Source organism: Schistocerca piceifrons, chromosome 7, assembly GCF_021461385.2.
Source record: "Schistocerca piceifrons isolate TAMUIC-IGC-003096 chromosome 7, iqSchPice1.1, whole genome shotgun sequence".
NCBI lineage: Eukaryota > Metazoa > Arthropoda > Insecta > Orthoptera > Acrididae > Schistocerca > Schistocerca piceifrons.
Window position 1 is genome coordinate 399,378,818 of NC_060144.1, and position 22,866 is coordinate 399,401,683.

The following is a 22,866-nucleotide window of genomic DNA, read 5'->3' on the forward strand; positions in this document are numbered from 1 at the left end:
TATGTAGTTATTAGAAGTTAATGTTTGTTGTTTGTGAGGCTTAAGCTTAACTGTTTCAACTGCACTATCTTTCAAAAAAGTTCACTACAAAGAAGACCTGGATAGGGTGGGTGTTTCTGTGATCGGCATGAATGTTTCTCATAATCAGCCTTGCAGGTAGCATCCTATCTGAAACATGCAAGCCATGTTTTGTATGAGACAAAGTGAGAGGCAATGCATCGGCAACATTTGTATGGGAATGCTCCTGTCACCTAAATGATTCTCCAGGTTCAATGTTAACATGCTCTACAGAAAACGTCATCCAGAGCTTATCATATCCTATTGGTGAAAGAGTTAAAATTGTGATCGTCACAGTAGTGTAAGAAGCATTTTCAGTTATATACCTGTCATTATCTCAACTGTATAATTGAAGTTCCAGTCTGTAATGGTGCCTATGCCTTCCACTATTATTAAACAACCTTCTTTACCCACAATTCCTTCCCAAAGAGCCTAGAGCATAATTGACGTAGTGAGCCCTGCACTGTGGTAATTGTCTCCCAAAGAGGTCTGCAGCAGTTGAGACATTTCCCTCTCATGACTATTACTTGTATATAAGATCACCTGGGTCTTCTTAACATTGTCCTTTCTTGCCTTATCTCATATTTTATGCCCTGTACCACTGGATTACTTCAGAACTTGATGCCCACACTCTCCAGAGTACTTAAGTTTTTAACTGAAGCTATCAAATTTGGAACTTCTCTAGGATGAGGTCTACAATTTGGAAGATGTGACTGTAATCGAGTCTTCTGATCCAACTTTAACATCACCTCGTACTACTGCAAACTGCACCTTGCAATTATCCTCACACTCCCGAGCCTCTGCCAAATCCTGCAAAAGGTTTCTAGATCAGCTTTTTTTTATGAGTACTGCATGTGGATAGTTAAACAGTAACTGTATCTCCTGAAACGACCAGCTGCCATCATCCCAAGTGTACACCGTAATAGTCCTAGTAGGCTACAACACTCCTCATGGAAATGACACTTGATTTCTCCCTCATTATTTCCGTTACGAAGGATTCTGCGAAAGTTGGCATACATTCAATTTCTTAGTTAAATTTTGGGTGGAGTATTCAGTTCAACATATTTAAAAAATTCAAGGTTTATCAAATCCAATTTTTTATAGAGTTATTAGGCTTAGTACTAAACATTATACAGCAAGAATGGTGTCACATAATTTAAATGTTGCTTTTAATAATAAATGGTGAGAATAATGAATTTTATATGCGAGAGAAAATGAAAATTATTTACGGCAGATACTTTTATGTACGAAAGGAATTTAAAATTATTTACGATTTTAACGGCAGTTTATTTCATCAGTTAATGAAGATACCAGCTACCTGAAAATTATTACTGTCAGAGACTCTAGAGTTAGGGGCCTCATAGAATTCACAAGCACTAGACACTAGAGAAAAATCGTAATAATTTGTTAACAACGTAGGAAGAGATAGATGGCCACTTACCGTACAAAAGACACAAGTTGCACACAGGCACAATTAAGACACTTACAGAAAGCTTTCTGCCGCAGCCTTCATCAGCAAACACACCCCATTCCATTCATACACACAAGGAAGCACACCTCATACACTCATGACCGCCTACTCATGACTCTCGTCTTTTCCTACATTGTTGATATTCATACCTGGAGTTTCCATTGTTTGTAATGATTTTTCAGATTACATGCAACTGATAGTTATCTGAACACTTAAAATGACACAAGAACAATACAGCATCGAAATGTAGCCTTTGTTGTACTTCACTGTTACGACGTATTTTGTCACACCACGTACGATTTCATGGGTGCAGCGTCGCCAATAGTGTTACATCTGCAAATGTACCAAAATTAAATTTCTGTAACCATGGAATTGTAAACATCCGTGTCGAATTATTATTAGTCAATCTAAGACATACTTGAAAAAATATGGCGTTGTTTCTAGCGTCAATAACCACTGGTTAGTCTTCTGTCATGAGGTACCACGAATGTTTCCGATTTTTAAATGTGTTTCGAGAAGGGTAAATGTAATGTGAATTCTGAAGAAAAATAAGAGATGTTAGGGCCATCAGCGTTTCAATTATTCTCGAGAAAAGCGATAAAGCCGCTATTTTATTATAAGCTGCAAGTCAATGTATGTCTGGATGATTTGTCAAGCGGCGCGGAGACCGTAAACATTATTGTACAATTTTATTGTAGTTTTCTCTAGTCTGTGCAATAAAATAATGCCATAATATTGTGCAATATTTCGTTTGGTTCGAAATGCTGCACGATTAAGTCGCTGCTGCTGTTACAAGGATATGAAAATGTAGAAGGCCGAGAAATTAGTATAAAGAACAAGGTAAATGATTATCAGAATTTTTTATGCGTTGATGGTCCAACATTTGGTACATGATTGCCCCCTCTATTGGTCTTAAAAAACGTTACAAAATGTGTCTCTCCCTTCCTAGCTGTACCGCTTTCTGCATTTAGTGAGCAACGCCTTATAAAAACCATTCTTAATTTTATGGTTTCTGCATTAATGTAGGTAATATACCAGGGTCCGTAGGACATGCAGTAGCTGGGAACGTGTTCAACGGTTTAATTTTTCCTTGCGGAGTGACTTTTCCAGCCTATAGGCTGTAGATAGAGACAAACGAATGACTGCAGCATACACCGTACTATGTTACTAGGCGGTGAGACATCGTATGAATGTACTTACAAGGGAACCTCCCCATCGCACCCCTCTCAGATTTACTTATAAGTTGGCACAGTGGATAGGCCTTGAAAAACTGAACACAGATCAATCGAGAAAACAGGAAGAAGTTGTGTGGAACTATGAAAAAAATAAGCAAAATATACAAACTGAGTAGTCCATGCGCAACATAAGCAACATCAAGGTTAGCGTCAGGACAGGAGCCCCGTGGTCAGCGCGAGTAGCTGCGAAACGAGATGTCCTAGGTTCAAATCCTCACTCGAGCGAAAAATTTATTTGCTTTATTTTCGCAAAGTTATGATCTGTCCATTCGTTCATTGACGTCTCTGTTCACTGTAATACGTTTAGTGTCTGTGTTTTGCGACCGCACCGCAAAACGGTGCGATTAGTAGACGAAAGGACGTGCTCTCCAATGGGAACCGAAAACATTTGATCGCAAGGTCATAGGTCAACCGATTCCTCCACAAGAAAACACTTCTGATATATTCTACACGACACTGGTGACAGATAATAATTGTCTGAAAATAAAAAATTAAACTCTTCACTCAAGTGAAGACTTGAACCCAAGAACTCTCGTTCCACAGCTGCTCACGCTAACCACGGGACCACGGCGTTCCCGAGCTCGCACTTTCCTTTATGTTGCCTATCTTGCACATGGACTACTCAGTTAGTATATTTTGCATATTTTTTCATAGTTCCACACAACTTCTTCCTGTTTTCTCGATAGATCTGTGTTCAGTTTTTCAAGGCCTATCCACTGTGCCAACTTATAACTAAACCTGAGGGGGGTGTGATGGGGAGATTCCCTTGTTAGTTCTCAAGTTTTGCACGCCAGTGTCCAACCCTTTACTTGTGGCCACTCTACATAATAACTTCTTACGAGTTTCACCGGAGCCAAGAGACGAGTTTCAGTGGACTAGCGAAGCAGAAACTGCCTTTAACAACGTGAAAACTATTACCGCAGAGGTCGCAATTTTAGCGCGTCCTGTTCGGCAAGCGCCTCTCACTTCGATGGCTGGCGCTCTAGCAACTACAGTCAATGTTGTACTTCAGCAGCACATGAACCAACGATGTCAACACTTGGTGCTCTGGTCAACTTATCAATAAGCATGAGTTACAGGGTGACAACTATTGAACTATACGAAATAAAATCGTCATAACTTCTGAACAGTTTGCGATAGGACGTTCAAACTGTACGGTTGACCGCGGGGCATGATGGGAATTAGTATGTGCATGCGCATTTAGTTTATCGACGAAGCCCAATTTCATTTGGATGGGTCCTTAAATGCGCAAAATTGGCGCATTTGGGGGACTGAGAATCTGCATATCGCAGTCGAGAAGTCTCTACACCCTCAACGTGTGACTCTGTGGTGTGCAATGTCCAGTCACGGAATAATCGGTGCGATATTCCTTGATGGCACTGTGATTACCGAGCGGCACGTGAAGGTTTTATCCAAAGTGACCCTTATTTCGACAGGATGTGGTTCACGCAAGACATCGCTCGACCCCCATCGAAGCAGGAGAATGTTTGATGTCCTGGAGGAGCACTTTAGGGACCGCATTCTGGCTCTGGGGTACCCAGAGGCCACTGGCGTGGGCCTTGATTGGCCATCATATTCTCCGGATATGAACACATGGGACTTCTTTTTTGTGGGGCTATATCAAAGACAAGGTGTACAGCAATACCCCCCAAAACCGTTTCTGAGCTGAAAACAGCCTTTCAGGGGGTAATCGACAGGGTCTATGTCCCGACACTTCAGCGGGTCATGCACAATTTCGCTATTCGTCTGCGCCACATCGTCGCTAGTGATGGCAGGTATATCGAACAGATCATAACCTAAATCCAAATATATGTAATGACGTTTACGTGTGCACGCCCTAGTGTGGAACTAATTTACGTTTTTTTTCATATAGTTCAATAATTGTCACCCTGTATATGTGGCTTTGTGCTTTAAAAGAAGTTCCGCCATATGTTTGTAGGCCGACAGTTTACGCTGATCACCGCTCACAAGCCATTAATCTACGCTTTTAGTCAAAGGACATCAGTTTAATGTTTAGACAGATTTCACACTGCAAAATTACACCAGCAACAACAAAAAAGTAATCAAAAAATAATGTGTTCCTAAACACTTCCTTAATATTCCATTTATGTCATGAAATGTTCGGAATGCCCTCCATCTACTGCAATATTCATTTGCAATAGTTGGTGCAAGGACTTATGGGCCGACTGAAGAGTTTTATTATACGTTTTTGCATATGCTACAACTGTGTTGTGTTTGAAATCCTCTCTGATTGTCGACAATTGTGCTTAGGTTTCATCCACACTGTCCAGTAACATTAATGTGACCACTTTGCAAAAGCTAGATTAACCACCTTTTGCAGCGCGAACTGCTGCGAGATTTGCAGGAAAAGAGTGGAAGAGCTTCTGGAAGGTACAGTCAGAGACGTGGAGCCATGGGACTCCAGTGCCATGGCCATCTGCTCTAGGTTTCTCGGTTAAAGATCCGCAATGTGAACAGCCCTATAGAGGTAATCGCACAGATTCTTGACTGAGTTTAAATCTTGGGTATTCGGTAGCCAGAGGAGTACGCTACTCGTTCTGGTGCCATCGTCTGAGGAAAAAACAAATTGCGTGTAGGTATGGAAATGATAGATAGATGTATACATGTGCTGATCCAGTGTGCCTTCCAGAATGACGAGATCGTCCAGGGACTGCCTTCCAACGTGGAGTCTTCCGACGATTGTTGCAGGATGTGTGCTTTCAGATGTTCACGTCGCACATTCCAATGGCCATCTGTCTCATGGATCACAGTTCATCTTAAAACGCCACCTGTCGCAACTCAGTGAATGTTCAGTTGCGGTATTGGCGTGCGAATTCCAGATTTCGTCTCCGAAAGCATTGGTGTGCAAGAACTTGGTGCCTAAGTCCATACGCAGCAACGTTTGGTGAACAGTGGTTGAGGAGACATTGTTGGTTGCTCCTTGGTTCGTCTGGGCAGTCAGTCAGTCACTCATCAGTAGCATCTCTAACCGCTCGTACACGTATACTACTGGCCATTAAAATTGCTACACCAAGAAGTAATGCAGATGATAAACGGGTATTCATTCGACTAATATATTATACTAGAACAGACATGTGATTACATTTTCACGCAATTTGGGTGCATAGATCCTGAGAAATCAGTACCATGAGCAACCACCTCTGACCGTAATAACGGCCTTCATACGCCTGGGCATTGAGTCAAACAGAGCTTGGATGGCGTCTACTGGTACATCTGCCCATGCAGCTTCAACACGATACCACAGTTCATCAAGAGTAGTGACTGGCGTATTGTGACGATCCAGTTGCTCGGCCACCATTAACCAGACGTTTTCAGTTGGTGAGAGATCTGGAGAATGTGCTGGCCAGGGCAGCAGTCGAACATTTTCTGTATCCAGAAAGGCCCGTACAGGACCTGCATTATCCTGCCGAAATGTAGGGTTTCGCAGGGATCGAATGAAGGGTAGAGCCACGGGTCGTAACACATCTGAAATGTAACGTCCACTGTTCAAAGTGCCGTCAATGCGAACAAGAGGTGACCGAGACGTGTAACCAATGGCACCCCATACCGGGTGATACGCCAGTATGACGATGACGAATACACGCTTCCAATGTGCGTTCACCGCGATGTCGCCAAATACGGATGCGACCATCCTGGTGCTATAAATAGAACCTGGATTCATCCGAAAAAATGACTTTTCCCATTCGTGCACCCTGGTTCGACGTTGAGTACACCATCGCAGGCGCTCCTGTCTGTGATGCAGCGTCGAGGGTAACCGCAGCCACGGTCTCTGAACTGATAGTCCATGCTGCTGTAAACCTCGTCGAACTGTTCTTGCAGATGGTTGTTGTCTTGCATACGTCACCATCTGTTGACTCAGGGATCGAGACGTGGCTGCACGATCCGTTACAGCCATGCGGATAAGATGTCTGTCATCTCGACTGCTAGTGATACGAGGCCGTTGGGATCAAGCACGGCGTTCCGTATTACCCTCCATATTCTGCTAACAGTCATTGGATCTTGACCAACGCGAGCAGCAATGTCGCGATACGATACACCGCAATCGCGATAGGCTACAATCCGACCTTTATCAAAGTCGGAAACGTGATGGTACGCATTTCTCCTCCTTACACGACGCATCACAACGACGTTTCACCAGGCAACGCCGGTCAACTGCAGTTTGTGTATGAGAAATCGGTTGGAAACTTTCCTCATGTCAGCACGTTGTAAGTGTTGCCACCGGCGCCAACCTTGTGTGAATGTTCTGAAAAGCTAATCATTTGCATATCACAGCATCTTCTTCCTGTCGGTGAAATTTCGCGTCTGTAGCACGACATCTTCGTGGTGCAGCAATTTTAATGGCCAGTAGTGTATCTCCACACCCTGTCATCTATGGCTCGTGGTGTACCATACAAGGCCTGTTCAAAAAACTCTGGGAATTTGTCCATAGAGTTTTTCTGCGCTTGCCTTTTATTTATTGTGCATGGTCTCCTTCGAAGTACTCTCCTCCTCAATTGATATACTGACCCCAATGCCGTTTCCACTTCCGGAAGCGATCATTGCGTGCCTCTTGCTGGATCGCGCGAGGCACAGTCTACGAATTTTCTTTTATCTCGTGTGTCGTTGCAAATCTTCGTCCTTTCAACGGGGTTTCAACTTTGGAAATAAATAAAAAAATGTTCACAGGGGCCAGGTATGGAGAGTACGGAGGATGAGGCAGCATAGAGATTCCTTTTTTTGTGCAATAGTCACGCGCCAACAGGGATGAATGCGCTGGTGCGTTTTCGTGATGCAAGAGCCATGAATCGTCTCGTCACAGTTCAGGCCGTTTCCTTCTCACATTTTCTTGCAGGCATAGCAACACGTCCCGGCAGTACCATCGATTAACAATTTGTCCCTGTAGCACCAATTCATGATGATCTCGTAGTTGCCACGGCGCCCGTTTTAGATAGCGCCATTTTTTCTCCACGGTATATTTGAACCGCCGTGGCACGAGGAGCGTTTACAAACAGCCGTTTCAGAATGCTTCCACCCTTGGCCATAAAGCCAATGATCACGCCCTTTTCACCATCAGAAAATCGCTCCATTTCCTCGTTACGACACCGCCTGCACTGTTTTCCGCCGGGTGAAGTGACACGTGTTACGGATACTGTTTTGCACGCAAAATGTGGGCAACACTGGGCTCACTTATTCCAGAGGCACTCGCAGTTTTACAGAGCTAACCTTTGGATTATGGGCAACAACTACCAGAACGTCTACTTTGTTCCCTCCGCTCGTTGCGAGTTTGCTCCTTAGCGCCCTCCCAGTAACGATCGTTTGTACACACTCGTACGCTGAAATGTCTTTTTTGTTGTACACCGTCTGCCGGGATACCTTTGTGCATACTACTCAACTGTTATAACCTCCTGTCAGATTACAACTGTGTGACGGACCGAGACTCGAACGCGGGACTTTCATCTTCCGCGGGCAGGTGCTCCACCGAGCGAGCTACTGAAGCAGCGACTCAGACCCGTCTTCACAGCTCTGCTTCCGCCAGAGCCTCGTCTCCTACCTTCCAGAGGTTCTCCTGCGAAACTTGCAAGACGTTGTACTTCGATGTTGCTACATGAAGTGCACGCCCGCTTGTAACAACTAACTTTCGTTGTCTGACTCTTTGTGCCAATACAGGATTTGTCCCATCCCGAAGTCCGGATTATGGAGAGGTTGCTTAAACGAGCTTTGGCGCAGTTGAATATGCCCAGAGATTGTAAAGCTTTTCTCAACTGATGTATGCTCCGTCAACGTAGTAAGATCACTCACCTCGTCAATGCGTTTCTCGGCGTCTTCGCCTCACGCAGTGGACGATTTGAAAAAGTTTATATCGACAGTGTTGATTTTATCGTCATCTGAAGGACGTATCTACTGTCGTAACATCCATCGACCGCATCACCTGTTGGCCTGAAGTTTTTTTCTGTGATCGACAGCGCAGCTGAAACGGCCGCCAGCACACTTTTTCGAGGACGGATAACCTGTTTCGGAGTGTCACCCAGAATCACCATCGACCATGGCAGATGCAGTGTGTCGTATCTATTCAAATAACTCGCTCTTTTGTTAAGCGTGAGACATTTACCGACTGCAGCTTATCAGGCAGCAGCAACTGGCTTAGTCGGACTGTTACACTATCAATTAAGTGTCTACAAAGTGCCACGAACTGCAGCGCTAGACAGGCACCCATTTTTCCACTTGGGAATACCTTATCGCTATAGGAGCAGAACCGGTCTATCTCCAGCCAGTCCATCCAACCCTTCAGTTCAACAAGTACGTTTACACACTCACCAAATACAGCCACGGGTTCTGAAAGAACTCAGTGCTCGTCGTCAAGTAATGTACGCTGACCTATTGAGATACGAACAGACTACAGCCGCCGTATGATGGACGGTAGACAGTTGTTAGTCAAAAACACAGAATTTTAATTTTGTGGTCGATGTCAGTGACACGGATTGAGTGCCAAATAGGAGGAACAAAGTTAGAACAGGTGGACGGTTTCAAGTACTTAGGATGCATATTCTCACAGGATGGCAACATAGTGAAAGAACTGGAAGCGAGGTGTAGCAAAGCTAATGCAGTGAGCGCTCAGCTACGATCTACTCTCTTCTGCAAGGAGGAAGTCAGTACGAAGACAAAGTTATCTGTGCACCGTTCAATCTTTCGACCAACTTTGTTGTATGGGAGCGAAAGCTGGGTGGATTCAGGCTACCTTATCAATAAGGTTGAGGTTACGGATATGAAAGTAGCTAGGATGATTGCAGGTACTAGTAGACGGGAACAATGGCAGGAGGGTGTCCACAATGAGGAAATCAAAGAAAAACTGGGAATGAACTCTATAGATGTAGCACTCAGGGCGAACAGGCTCAGATGGCGGGCGGGGGGTCATGTTACACGCATGGGAGAAGCAAGGTTACCCAAGAGACTCATGGGTTCAGCAGTAGAGGGTAGGAGTCGGGGTAGACCAAGGAGAAGGTACCTGGATTTGGTTAAGAATGTTTTTAAGTAATAGGCTTAACATCAGAAGAGGCGCCAATGTTAGCACTGAATTGGGGATCACGGAGGAATTTTATAAGGGGGACTATGCTCCAGACTGAACGCTGAAAGGCATAATCAGTCTTGGATGATGATGATGATGATGATGATGATGTCGATGTCAGTGACATCGTAAATGATTTCCGTCGGCCGCCTTAAACTGATTATCTACGTCGATTATACCCATACCAGCAAATTAGACAAGGCGAAGGGGACACCAGACAAAACACCTGTTGATGACAATTTTATTATGACCCGTAAGTCATTGTATATCTCTGGATGCTCTTAATTCTTAAATGTCATGTCATTTAAGTTATTGATTGTCTGTGTTGGCTCAGGATTATTAGCGTTCTCGTGGGTGTTTACTTAATGTATGAGGGGTGTTTGGAAAGTCCCTGCAAAGTCCGAGAGATTGCACCACCAGCGCGTATCGAGGTCATGTTTAGTTAGTAGCATCTTTGGAAAGAACGCACACCAAGTTTCAGCCATATTGGTCTATTTCTTTGTATTTGGCATTCGTGTGAATCAAGGAAGTCGAGTGATTGTCAGAAAATGGACGAAAAAAAATTTCGTGTGGTGATTAAACATTATGAAAGGCAAAACGCCTTAGGAGACTAAAGAGAAGCTTGATAAACATTATGGTGACTCTGGAACTTCGATTAGAACAGTTTATAAGTGGTTTCTAAATTTTCGGAGTGGCCATATGGGCACAAGTAATGCTGAACGTTTTGGGCGCCTTGTGGAGGTTACAACTCCAGAAATCATTGACAAAATCCATGATATGGTGATGGATGACAGAAGAGTTAAGGTGCGTGCGATTGCTAGTGCTGTGGGCATCTAGAATGAATGGGTACATAATATTTTGCATAAACATTTGGACATGAGAAAGTTATCCGCAAGATGGATTCCGCGATTGCTCATGCTTGACCAAAAACGGAATCGTGTGAAGTGTTGCAAGGATGGTTTGCAGCTGTTCAGGAAGAAACCGCAGGACTTTCAGCGTCGTTTCGTCACTATGGTGAAACATGGATACGTTACTATACTCCTGAGACCAAAGAACGTTCTAAACAGTGTGTTACCAAGGGAGAATCAGTACCAAGAAAGGCGAAGACCATTCCTTCGGCCGGAAAGGTTGTGGCGACTGTCTTTTGGAATTCGCAAGGGATAATCCTCATCGACTATCTGAAAAAGGGTAAAACTATTACAGCTGCATATTATTCATCGTTATTTGAACGTTTGTAAACCGAGCTGCAAGAAAAACGCCGGCGATTGGAACGCAAAAAAGTCATTTTCCATCATGACAATGCACCGGCACACACCTCAGTAGCTGTGGTCGCAGAATTAATGGAAATATGATTCCAACTCATTTCACCCCCCCCCCCCCCCCTATCCTCCAGACTTGGCTCCCTCGGACTACTATTTGTTCCCCAATTTGAAGAAATGGCTGGCGGAACAAATATTTTATTCAAACGAGGAGGTGATTGCAGCAACTAATAGCTATTGTGCAGACTTGGACAATTCCTATTATTCGGAAAGGATCAACAAATTAGAGCAGCGTTGGACGAAGTGTATAATTCTAAAAGGAGACTATGTCAAAAGATAAAAAACACCCCTCGTAATTCATGTAAAGTGTTTAAATAGGGGCGATCAAGAAGTTTCCGTTTGAGGGCGTTTCTGCAGCGTATATGCAACGTATCGCAACTCCGATACGTGTATATAGGCACCAAAATGTAGGTAGGGATTGGTGTGGCATTCGTGTCTTTCCGATGTGCGTGCGGTAAAAGCAGAAACGTGAACTATGGCAACGTTATTACCAGATGCGTCCAAACTGGACCAACGTGCATTTTTTTTAATCAGTCGAAGTACAAACACCGGCAGACTCCCATCGGAGAAGGAAGAATGTGTACGAGGCAGCTTATCTGTCGAAAACCGATAAGGGATACTGCTGCTTCGTGATAAGCCACGTCCCCATATCTCAAATGTAGTAACGCGAAAGTTAGGCCAGCTTAAGTGACACACTCGAGCACTCGCCCTGGAGTCCTAACCCTCCCAATGCGCTTATAACGCGTTCGGTCCCTTAAAAAAGCCCTTGAGGAATCAGTGATTCCTGTCGGACGAAGGATGTGCAGCAGACCGTTCGGCTACGGACTTTTTTAAGCAGCAGGACACGATGTTTCACTAAACTGGTATCTTCAACCCGGTGCGTCGGTGAGTTGATTGTCTCAATACTCACTGCGAATTTGCCCTGGCATATCGATTCTGGACTGTACGGCCTTCCAACGAGAACTTTTTGATCGCCCCCTCACACTGAAACGCAACACTGAAAACCTATGAGATAGCGTATCGAGTCACAGTGATTCGTTGTCGCATGTTGTAATTTGTTTTTCATCACTGTTGCAAGCAGTCATCAATGATCTATAGATCATCTCACCTAATGTCATGTAAGCTTTAAGTGCGATCTTCTCCGGTTTCGTCGTTATTTTATTTTACCTCTAGGATGGGTGACTGACAGTAACTCAGGTACTTGCAGCCAGTCACACTATCCATTTCAAAATCTATCAAGACACTTTGTTGAAATGAATCGGAGGATATTGATAGACTTGGGTGTTTTATGGCGTCTGTGTGTAAGCTGTGAACCAGGAACTGCTTCCCTCCTTTGCAGTTCACAGATACTTCTGAAACGTTGTGCAATATTGTACAGGCAATGCTCGCTGTAAATCTATCCCATTCGAAACAAAAGACATAAGGTTAAATTTCGAAAGCAACTTTCTTTGATTAGTAGATGTATTTCTAAAGTAACATCTGACTGATTTGCTGTAAGAACGATTTAAAAAAAGATAAAGCAACTAAGAGTTGCGAGCACTTACATCTTAAGTCATTTTACTGCGTTGTCGCCAAACGGTGTCATCAACTTACGCATTACATTACATACTCAACGTGGGACAGGGGATATCTGTTCTTGGCGCCTCCACCTGACGTCCCTCCAAATATAAATCACCATTTGAACACGAATTCTGTCCGTACTGAGAGACGGACGGACGGACAGGTGAGTAGATGTATAAGTTTGAAGAAAGAACTTGGAATCTATATTGAGTGATGGGAAGTATACCCAGAGTCTTTAGTCATGTAATCTCAAACTCTTTCGCCATTTAGCGCGAAACATGAGGCAATCCAGCTCTCCCTTCCTTCCTCCCCCCCCCCCCCCCCCCCTGCACGCCCCTCCCCTACATTTCCCTCCTTGGTTACGCTTTACGCTTTTGCTGAAACTTGTTTTGCACCGGCTTCAAACGGTTCAGGTCCCTAGATTCATTGCAAAGCATACTAGCTGGGATCCAGCTGGAAACTATAATTACTAGGCACGAATAACTATTACGACTTGAATGGTCAGATACACTAAGTCAAAACACACACCACGAAGGAATTATCTGAATGAGGTGAAAAACGATAGATATTATGCACATGTACAGACAAACAAATTATCACATTTTCAGAATAACTGGGTGATTTACTCAAGAGAAAGAGCTTCACAAATTGAGCAAGTCAATAATGCGTTGTTGATCACTGACTCTCATGCAAGCAGTTATTTGGCTTGGAATATTTATAGGGTTATTGGATGATCTCTTGAGAGATATCGTGCCAAATTCTGTCCATTTGCGGCGCTGGATCATCAAAATCCCAAGCTGGTTGGAAAGCCCTGCCCATAATGCTCCAAAGATTCTCAATTGAGGAGAGATCTGGCGACCTTGGTGGCCAAGGTAGGATTTGCCAAGCACGAAGACAAGCAGCTGGGACTCTCGCCATGTGCAGGCGGGCGTATGTTGCTGAAATGTAAGCCCATGGTTGCTTGTCATGAAGAGTAACACAACGGGGCGTTACCATATCGTCGATGAACCGCTGTCCTGTAAGAGTGCCGTGGATGACAACCAGAGGGATTCTGCTATGAAAAGAAATGGACCCTCATACCGTCAGTCGTGATTCTCGGGCCTTAAGGCTGGCGACACGTAAGTTGGAATCTCACCGCTGTCTGGGTCGCGTCCAGACGCGTCTTTGCTGGTCATCAGTGTTCAATTCGCAGCTGGACTCATCATTGAAGACAATTGTACTCCATTCAATGGGATTCCTGTCTGAATGTGCCTGAGCCTACTGCAAACGGGCTTCTTGGCGTACATAGGTCAATGATAATCCGCACAACGCGCAAGGATAGCCGCGAGCTCAGCCGCCTTTCGTTGTCACCGAAGCACCAGTTGTGCGTCAGATCGATGATAATGATGAATCCGGGGCTCTGCCTGCCTCTCTGACTTGCTCGGACCTTAAGTTCTGTCGTCTCTCCTGGTCGACAGCTTCCTTCTTGATGTTTTGCAGCGTTCGTATTCATATGTCGAGTGCTGCACCGATTACTCCAACCAGATTCTTTGAACTCAACTAAACGTCCGTTATCAAATGCGATATCTGCGGATATTTTCAACACGCCCGTCATCGAGGCATAGTTAATATCCAGCTGAATTCACGGAAAGAAATTCGCATAGGTTATATGCTACATTTCCCCTCTTCACTGTACTTGCCAGCTGCGCGGTGAAATTGCGCTGAAGCGTCGCACATTCATCATCCATCGGCCGCCAAAGTTTACAGTTTCGTATTTACCGCCGATACCTGCACTGATCAGCCAGAACATTATGACCACAGACCCACTATCGATATAAATCCGTCCAGGCGATAGCCTAGTCATCTGGTGAAGACGACTGCTAGTCAGGTACGTGCACGGAGCGTGTAGTATCAGTGATCGCACTGTCCATGTGGAGAATGAGGAAGGCGCGCCATCTATGACCGAGGGCAGATCGCGATGGTCCGGAGGCTCGGCACGAACATTTCGGAAACGGCACGACTTAACGGGTATTACTACACCATCAAACTTCCGTCCAGTTTTACTTTTGCCCATATTCTCAAAAATTTTACAAACATATGTAGCCGTTTTCTTAACCATCTGACCGCAAATAAAATATTATCCAAGTCACAATTTGTGTTTTCTACAGGGTTCTGATATTGAGAAGGCTATCTGCATATACAGTGAGAATGTATGAGAATAAGTTTAATTCATTAGTCAATAAATTACAAGCTGCTGGTATATTTTGTGATCTGTCAATGGCATTTGACTGTAAATCACAATATCCTTTTAAGTAAATTAGAATATTATGGTGTAACAGGAAATGCTGCAAAATGGTTCAGATCCTATATCTCTGACAGAAAACAATGGGTGTCAATAGGGAAGAGACGAGTAACATGTGGTGTCCCCCAAGGTTCCATCGTAGGGCCCCTACCTTATCTCGTGACATCAGTAACATTACCAAATGCCAGATTTATTTTGTTTTGTTTGCGGATGATACAAACGTAGAGATAAACAGTAAATCTAGTACATCCTTAGAAAGGTCGGCTAATGAAATTTTCATGGACATTAATAAATGATTGCTAGCCAGTTCTCTGCACTAAACCTTGAAAAAACATACTACATACTGTTCAGAGCTTTAAAAGTTTCCTGCCAGTATATGCCTAAAAGACGACGACAAGCAGATAGAAGAAGTGTACAGTGTTAAATTCTTGGGATTACAGGTTGATAATAAATTTAACTGGGAGGAACATACCACAGAACTGCTGAAGCGCCTAAACAAATCTCTGTTTGCTATGTGAATGTTGTCAGAGGTAGGTGATATAAAAACAGAAAAGCTACAGTAGTGTGCTTACTTTCATTCCATAATGTCATATGGGATTAGTTTCCGGGGTAACTCATAAATACGAGATATAGTTCACCCAACCCAAAAACGCGCAATACGAATTATTTGTGGTGTGAAATCAAGAACGTCCTGCAGAGGTATGTATTAGGGAACTGGGAATACTTAGCTACTGCTTCCTAATATATATATATATATATATATATATATATATATATATATATATATATATATATATATGAAATCTGTCATTAATTTTTTTCCAAACCAACATCTCAGTTCACGGAATCAATACTAGAAACAAGAATAACCTTCACAAAGATTTGAAGTCACTTCGGTTCAGAAAAGTGTCCACTATTCATCAGTACACATTATCAGTAACATGCCAGCAGTCATAAAAAGTTTAACTACTAATGAAGTTCAGTTTGAGCAGAGAGTAAAGGATTTATTGGTGGTCAGCTCCACCTCATTGGTGAATTTCTTAGCAGAACCGATTGATGTGTCTATGTTATTAATAATATAATATAACGTGAATATTGCATGCAATGTGACTTCTGTACAAATTTTGTGTAATAATTGGATCATTGTAAATAAGTGCTGTAAAATGTTTTTATTTGATGATTCGTGTCTACAATAACCTAAGAATTATCATATGCACCTAAGTGTATCGAACATTTAATATTTGGTGAGCAGTTGTATATCCTTTTAGATGTATATATGATTAAGATTTTTTATATTTTTTTACTGATTTCACATCCACAATGGCAATTTCGTTCGGGATCTGTGGAAGGTACGTTAGCATATCTAATATTTGTTGTGTATCGTTGTTTTCTGACGTGTTCCCATCCCAGAGGATCTCCTCACTATGGATCAATTAGAACGAAAAACACGTCTAATCTAATCCAGACTATACTGGCGTCAATTGGCCACATTGATATCTCAGTATTTTCGCATTTTTGTTCAATCATTGAGCATTTGATTGCGGTGCCAGGCGTCGTAATCCGGATGTCAAGCTTTAAGAAGAACAAAGGAAGGGCACATTGACCAGACAAGCACACAGATGGCTTCGTCAGAGCTTGTGGAGATTTTCCACTGCCAGGATATCGAGCACGATGACGTCAAGGCGTTTATAATCGTGGGATGGGGAGGCTTGAGTGAGTGCATTGTTTATTTTTTTTTGACCTCGGCTCAGAATCTGGCGGTGCTCGGAAGCAACGCTTTGATATGCAGATGGGGAGACCCTCAGCAAGCCGTGTTAGGCTTGGCGCGTGCGCTATTGATTGCGGGGGCTGGCGTCGGCGGTGTGTCACCTTTTGTTCGCGAGCTCCCCAGACACCCCTCAGGGCACCGAAAAGCAACAGGGGCTGCTCGGCGCCGATGAAAGGCGTGCGCGCGCTGACCGATCGGCCTCGTAATAATGTGATTAGCCGCGTGACTGCGGCAGGCGGCGTGCCCCGCGCGGCTCTGTTAATGCTGGGACCTAGCAGGGCGACGGGGGCAGGGGAGCTGCCGCAGCAGACGGTGGCGAATGGGGCTGCGTCCGGGACAGTTGAGCGTCGCCTCGTGGCCGTTTTGTGTTTATAATGACTCGCGACATCTGGCGCATTGAGGATGCGAGCGAACAAAAGCTAGCTGAATGTTGCCAGCAACAGAAGATCAACGTCTACAGACCAACTAGCAAGCTAAATGGCCCAGTGATAAGGCACTGTGTGACGCATGAGATGGATTATTTGCATTTGTTACGTTTTTCTACACCATTTTTTGGTCATTTTTATCTCATTTGGCGTGCACGTCCCCCACACCAAAGTCCCCTTTTGGTTATGGGGACACGAAAGAAAGAATACGCCACGCCAGTCAACGATGTGTGTACACAACCGGATCGCGTCTTTAATGAGTGCCAGCAGGTGCAACAACGACCAGTTATACTTCAAAGGGTGCGTCGTTCCTTATGCTGGGGGGCAGAGGGTTGCATTGTCATGAGTGGAGGCCGCGTTGAATATCTCTTGTAAGCTCTTGTTTATCGCAAAAGTAGGCATTTCCAGACCCAAGTTTATTGGACTCACTTTCCTTGTTTCGAGGAGTACTACCACCTCTCATTTAACTTTTTTTTTTTTTACGTCTTGTATATGTCAACCACTTTCATCCACGGAGAGATGATTTTTTCCCTTCAAGAACGCTAATAGTTTAAATTTAATTCTTTGTTAATATTTTCTGTCACCAAATATTTATCAACGTAGTGTCCATTTCTTCTCCAATTAGAGACCAGGCAGAGTGATACAGCGATAAGACGCTTGACTTCATTCGGGAGGATGACAATTAAATTCCCCATCCCTTCATATTGATTTCTGTGGTCTCTCTAAGTTACTTACGGGACTAACAGAGTATCGTTTGACAAGGGAACTGCCCATTTCCTTCCAATTTCTTCTCCAGTCCAAGCTAATGATCTGTCTCTAATGGCCCATTATTGATGAGACATTAAACCCTCACTATCCCCCCCCCCCCTCTTTCCGCCAGTTGTAGTGCAATGTAGGCATTTAGTGCTCTTGGCTGGTTAGGTGGTCACTGAGGTTTTTCTACCATGCTTGATGCAAAATTTATTTGAGTTCAGTCAGAGTCCGCCTGCTTAGCTGGGTGGTAACGTGCTTTCCTCCCATGCAAGTGGGCCCGGGTTCGATTACCGGCAGGGTTGGAGATCTCTGCTTGTGGGCCGGGTGTTGTGTTGTGGTAATTAAATAATTAATTTACTGGTATTTATCAATCGACCCACCTGGATAGCTGCACTTGTCAGCACACTGCTCCCGTGATTCAGGGAGGTGTGCCAGCCCTGGATCGAATATACCTGGTGTAACTAATGATGAGTAAAATGGGAATTCTATTGTTAAAGGCAGAGGAAAGAGTGGATAGGTGAAAAGAGTACACTGAAGGCCTCTATGAGGGGAAGATTTGTCTGGCGTGATAGAAGAAGAAACAGGAGTCAATTTAGAAGAGATAGGAGATCCAGTATTAGAATCAGAATTTAAGTAAACTTTGAAGGATTTGAGATCAAATAAGACAGAAAGGATAGATAACATTTCATCAGAATTCCTCAAATCAGTGGGGGAAGTGGCAACAAAACTACTATTCTCGTTGGAGTGTAGAACGTATGAGTCTGGCGACACACCATCTGACTTTCGGAAAAATATCATCCACACAATTCTGAAGACTGCAAGAGCTGACAAGTGTGAGACTTATTGCACAATCAGCATAACAGCTCATGCATACAAGTTGACGACAAGAATAATATACAGAAGAATGGAAAAAAAGGATATGTTAGATGGCGATCAGTTTGGCTTTAGGAAAAGTAAAGGCACCAGAGAGGCATTTCTGACATTGCAGTTGATAATGGAAGCAAGACTAAAGAAAAATAATACACATTCATTGGATTTGTTGACTTGGAAAAAGTGTTCGACAATATAAAATCGTGCAAGATATTCGAAATCCTGAGAAAAATAGGGGTAAGCTCCAGGGAGAGACAGGTAATATACAATGTGTACAAAAGCCAAGAGAGAATTATAAGAGTGGACGACCAAAAACGAAGTGCTTGGATTAAAAAGGGTGTAAGGCAGGGATGTAGTCTTTCACCCCTACTGTTCAATCTTACATCAAAGAAACAGTGGTGGAAATAAAAGAAAGGTTCAGGAGTGGAATTAAAATTCAAAGTGAAAGGATATCAACGATATGAGCTGCTGATGACATTGCTATCCTGAGTGAAAGTGAAGAAGAATTACATGATCTGCTGAATGGAATGAACAGTCTAATGAGTACAGAACATGGACTGAGACTAAACAGGCACTTATGACATCAGCTGTTTTGCGCCCTGAAGAAACAATAGTTAACAAACAACTGAGATTAAATCAAAGAAAGACAAAAGTAATGAAACGTAGCAGAAATGAGAACAGCAAGAAACTTGACATCAAGATTGACGTCCACGAAGTAGATGAATTTAAGGAATTCTACTACCCAGGCAGCAAAATAAGCAGTGATGAACAGAGAAAGAAGAACACCAAAAGTGGAATAGAACTGGCAAAAAGGGCATTCCTGGCCCAGAGAAGTCTACTAGTATCAAACATAGGCCTTACCTTGGGGAAGACATTTCTGAGAATGTATGTTTGGAGCACAGTATTCTATGGTAGTGTGAAAACAAGAACAGAAGATAATCGAACCCTTCTCCCCTGAGGTGTGGTGCTACAGACGAATGTTGAAAATTAGGTGGATTGACACGATAAGGAATGAAGAGGTTCGGCACAGAATCGAAGAGGAAAGGAATATGTGGGAAGCACTGACAAGGAGAAGGGACAGGATGATAGGCCATCTGTTAGGACACCAGGGAATGACTTCCATGGTATTAGAAGGGATGTAGAGGGCAAAAATGATAGAGGAAGACAGAGACTGGAATACATCCAGCAAATAATTGTGGACGTAGATTGCAAGTGCTACTTTGAAAAAAATGGTTCAAATGGCTCTGAGCACTATGGGACTTAACTTCTGAGGTCATCAGTCCCCTAGAACTTAGAACTACTTAAACCTAACTAACCTAAGGACATCACACACACCCATGCCCGAGGCAGGATTCGAACCTGCGACCGTAGCAGTCGTGCAGTTCCAGTCTGTAGCGCCTAGAACCGCTCTGCCACCCCGGCCAGCTGCTACTTTGAGATGAGGAGGCTGACACAGGAAAGGAATTCATAGTGGGCCACTCCAAAGACTGACTCAAAAGGATTGGTCTTTCCCTTAGAATTACTGAAGTGCTTGAGAGACTGAACAACGTCAGAAATATTCCACATTGCATGTTATAGAATATCAATAACTCAGACTTCAAAAAGACTGTAGTAATTCATGTTTCACAAAAGATAGGTGCTGAGCATTGCGTTACTACACCATCAGTTTAATTTAATAAGTCATACTTGCAAAATGCTGGCATGAATTATCTAACTAGGAACAAATAGAAAAAAAAAAAATTGTGGAAACTGACCTTAAGGGCGAACAATTTGGGATCCAGACAAATCAAACAAACATACAATGTAGTGCTGACTTATGACATTATCTTAGAAGATAATCAGTGGAAAATCCAGGATGGAATGTAACAATATTATGAAAAGGAAAGTTGCTACTCACCATATAGTGGAGATGCTGAGTTGCAGATAGGCACAACAAAATGACAGACAGTCTTTTTGTTGTGCCTATCTGTGGCTCAGCATCTCCGCTAAATGTTGCGTAGCAACTTACCTTTTCATAATATTATTATCTTAGAAGATAAATGGAGAAATTCACATCTATATGTAGAACATACATAAATTTAGAGAAGGCTTTTGACTGAACAGTGTATGCTGTGAACAGCGATTTGCAGTTTCATATAATGAAATAATTTGTAGATCTAGCACCTAATGAGCTATTTATTTAATATCTTCCTATTTTTTGTGGAACTTGCAGAGATTTCTATAGTCTTTATTTTAATTGACTTGTAAATAATGTAACACACATTTTAATGTGAAAAAATTTCTTCCCTTCCAGGAGTGTATGAATTTGTTCCACTTGAAGATGGCACTGGGCAGAGATTGCAGATAAATGCACAAAACTGCATCCACTGCAAAACTTGTGACATTAAAGACCCAAGCCAGAACATCAATTGGGTGGTACCAGAAGGTGGTGGTGGACCAGCTTATGATGGAATGTAAATGCAGAGTACCACATGGCATCATGCAGAGTCAGCATCTTTTCATCAAAGATTACTGGTTATCCGGTTAAAATAAATCACATGCCTGTGTTTTTCTTTATTTATCTGACATTTTTTTCATTGTATTGAGTTTTTGGCTTATGACTTTATGTTTAACTGATCGGTGACTTTTGTGGCATGATTCTCACACTGATAATTATAATGTGTCATTGCTTGTAATCGTATCATTGTCAGTTCAATATAATATTACATCTAATGAAGTATTTATACAGAAATAATGAAAGTGATCATGTATTTGCAGTGATTCTTTAAACTCAATTCAAACTGAGTTAAATGAACAATAATTCATTTGAATAATTTATGACACAAAGAAACCTAAGCAACTTCTTCAACATCTTTACAGTCAGCTTGTTATCTTACAGAGTCAAAATTTACTGGTATTGGTCACTCTGAAGATCAACAACAGATTCCTACAGAATGTTGAATCAGACTACTTGTGATTTCAGTGTATGACCCTCTACAACGCACGAACCTGCATGATGCCAGCTTTGACTTCTTGCCTACAAATCAGTACAAATGAGCAACTGGTGCAATAGAATTAATAAACTGTTAACCTCTTCACAATTTTCTGTAATTACATTAATTTGTTTCTGGATTATGGAAAGCTGCTAATGGAGATAAGTTGCACTGAAGACTGACATCAGTTATTATATAAGTGAATTCCAATTATTCTGGCACATTGTGCAAAAGTTCACAGACAGTTAATATTCAGTTTTTCTTGATTTTTTTTTATTGGTCACTGTAACAGCTTCATGAAACAGCCTAAATTTACCATGTTTGGCAAATAATAAAACAAATTAATGTTCAGTAAATATTATGGCAGCTAGATTAATTGATTCTTGTACATGATCTGCCTAACAGATAAGATACAAGAGCTTTTTTAAATTCAATCTTAAGAAGAAAGTACACGAGTCTATAGCCATTATATCATATATTATGATAAAAAATGAATGGTGACTGTGAGAAAACATCATGTATATTTTTCATTCTCTTTTGTGCATGATAACTCGTGTGACATATTTCCCGTGGTAATTTTTGAAAACACTATAAATGTAAACTCATATCTTATATTCTCTTGAATAGGAGAATGATAAGAACTCAACATATTTCATCCAAGTTGTTCATGGATTAAATATAATTGGCACTTTTTAGGCAATTGATTATAATTATCTTTCTTGTGTTGTTATTTTTATATATTTTTGTAGTAAAATTGTTCATTTTTAAGAAGTAAATTTTATTTTTTTGAGAAAATTATTAATTGGGTGTCATGCATCTAATTTTGTTACTGTGTTAACTTTTTCATATTACCAGTTTTTTACTCTCAAAACAGTCAGTTTTTTAATCTTTAAAGTCTCAGATCCTTTATAGATGTCATATTTTCTAGTTAAATGTGCAAAATGGAAACACAATAGATGTAGTTTCTTAAGGGTGATATTTTCACCATTTTTCATCTTTATCACTTTTTCTAATAACTGTAAAGGAAAAAGCGTATGTAGCTTACAATTCAAAGTTCATCAATGATATGAAGATGTGGGCAATCCAAATGCA

General features: G+C 42.3%; 1 protein-coding gene across 1 annotated transcript in view; it reads left to right on the top strand.

Moving 5' to 3' along the window:
* The window catches only part of LOC124805122 (electron transfer flavoprotein-ubiquinone oxidoreductase, mitochondrial), a 112,801-nt gene extending 90,919 nt beyond the window's left edge, over positions 1–21,882 (top strand). Inside the window, exon 11 of the mRNA XM_047265575.1 lies at positions 21,096–21,882. Coding sequence (XP_047121531.1) covers positions 21,096–21,259 — 164 coding nt within the window. The 3' untranslated portion in view covers positions 21,260–21,882. The remainder of the gene's footprint in view (positions 1–21,095) is intronic.
* The last annotated feature ends 984 nt before the right edge of the window (positions 21,883–22,866 follow it).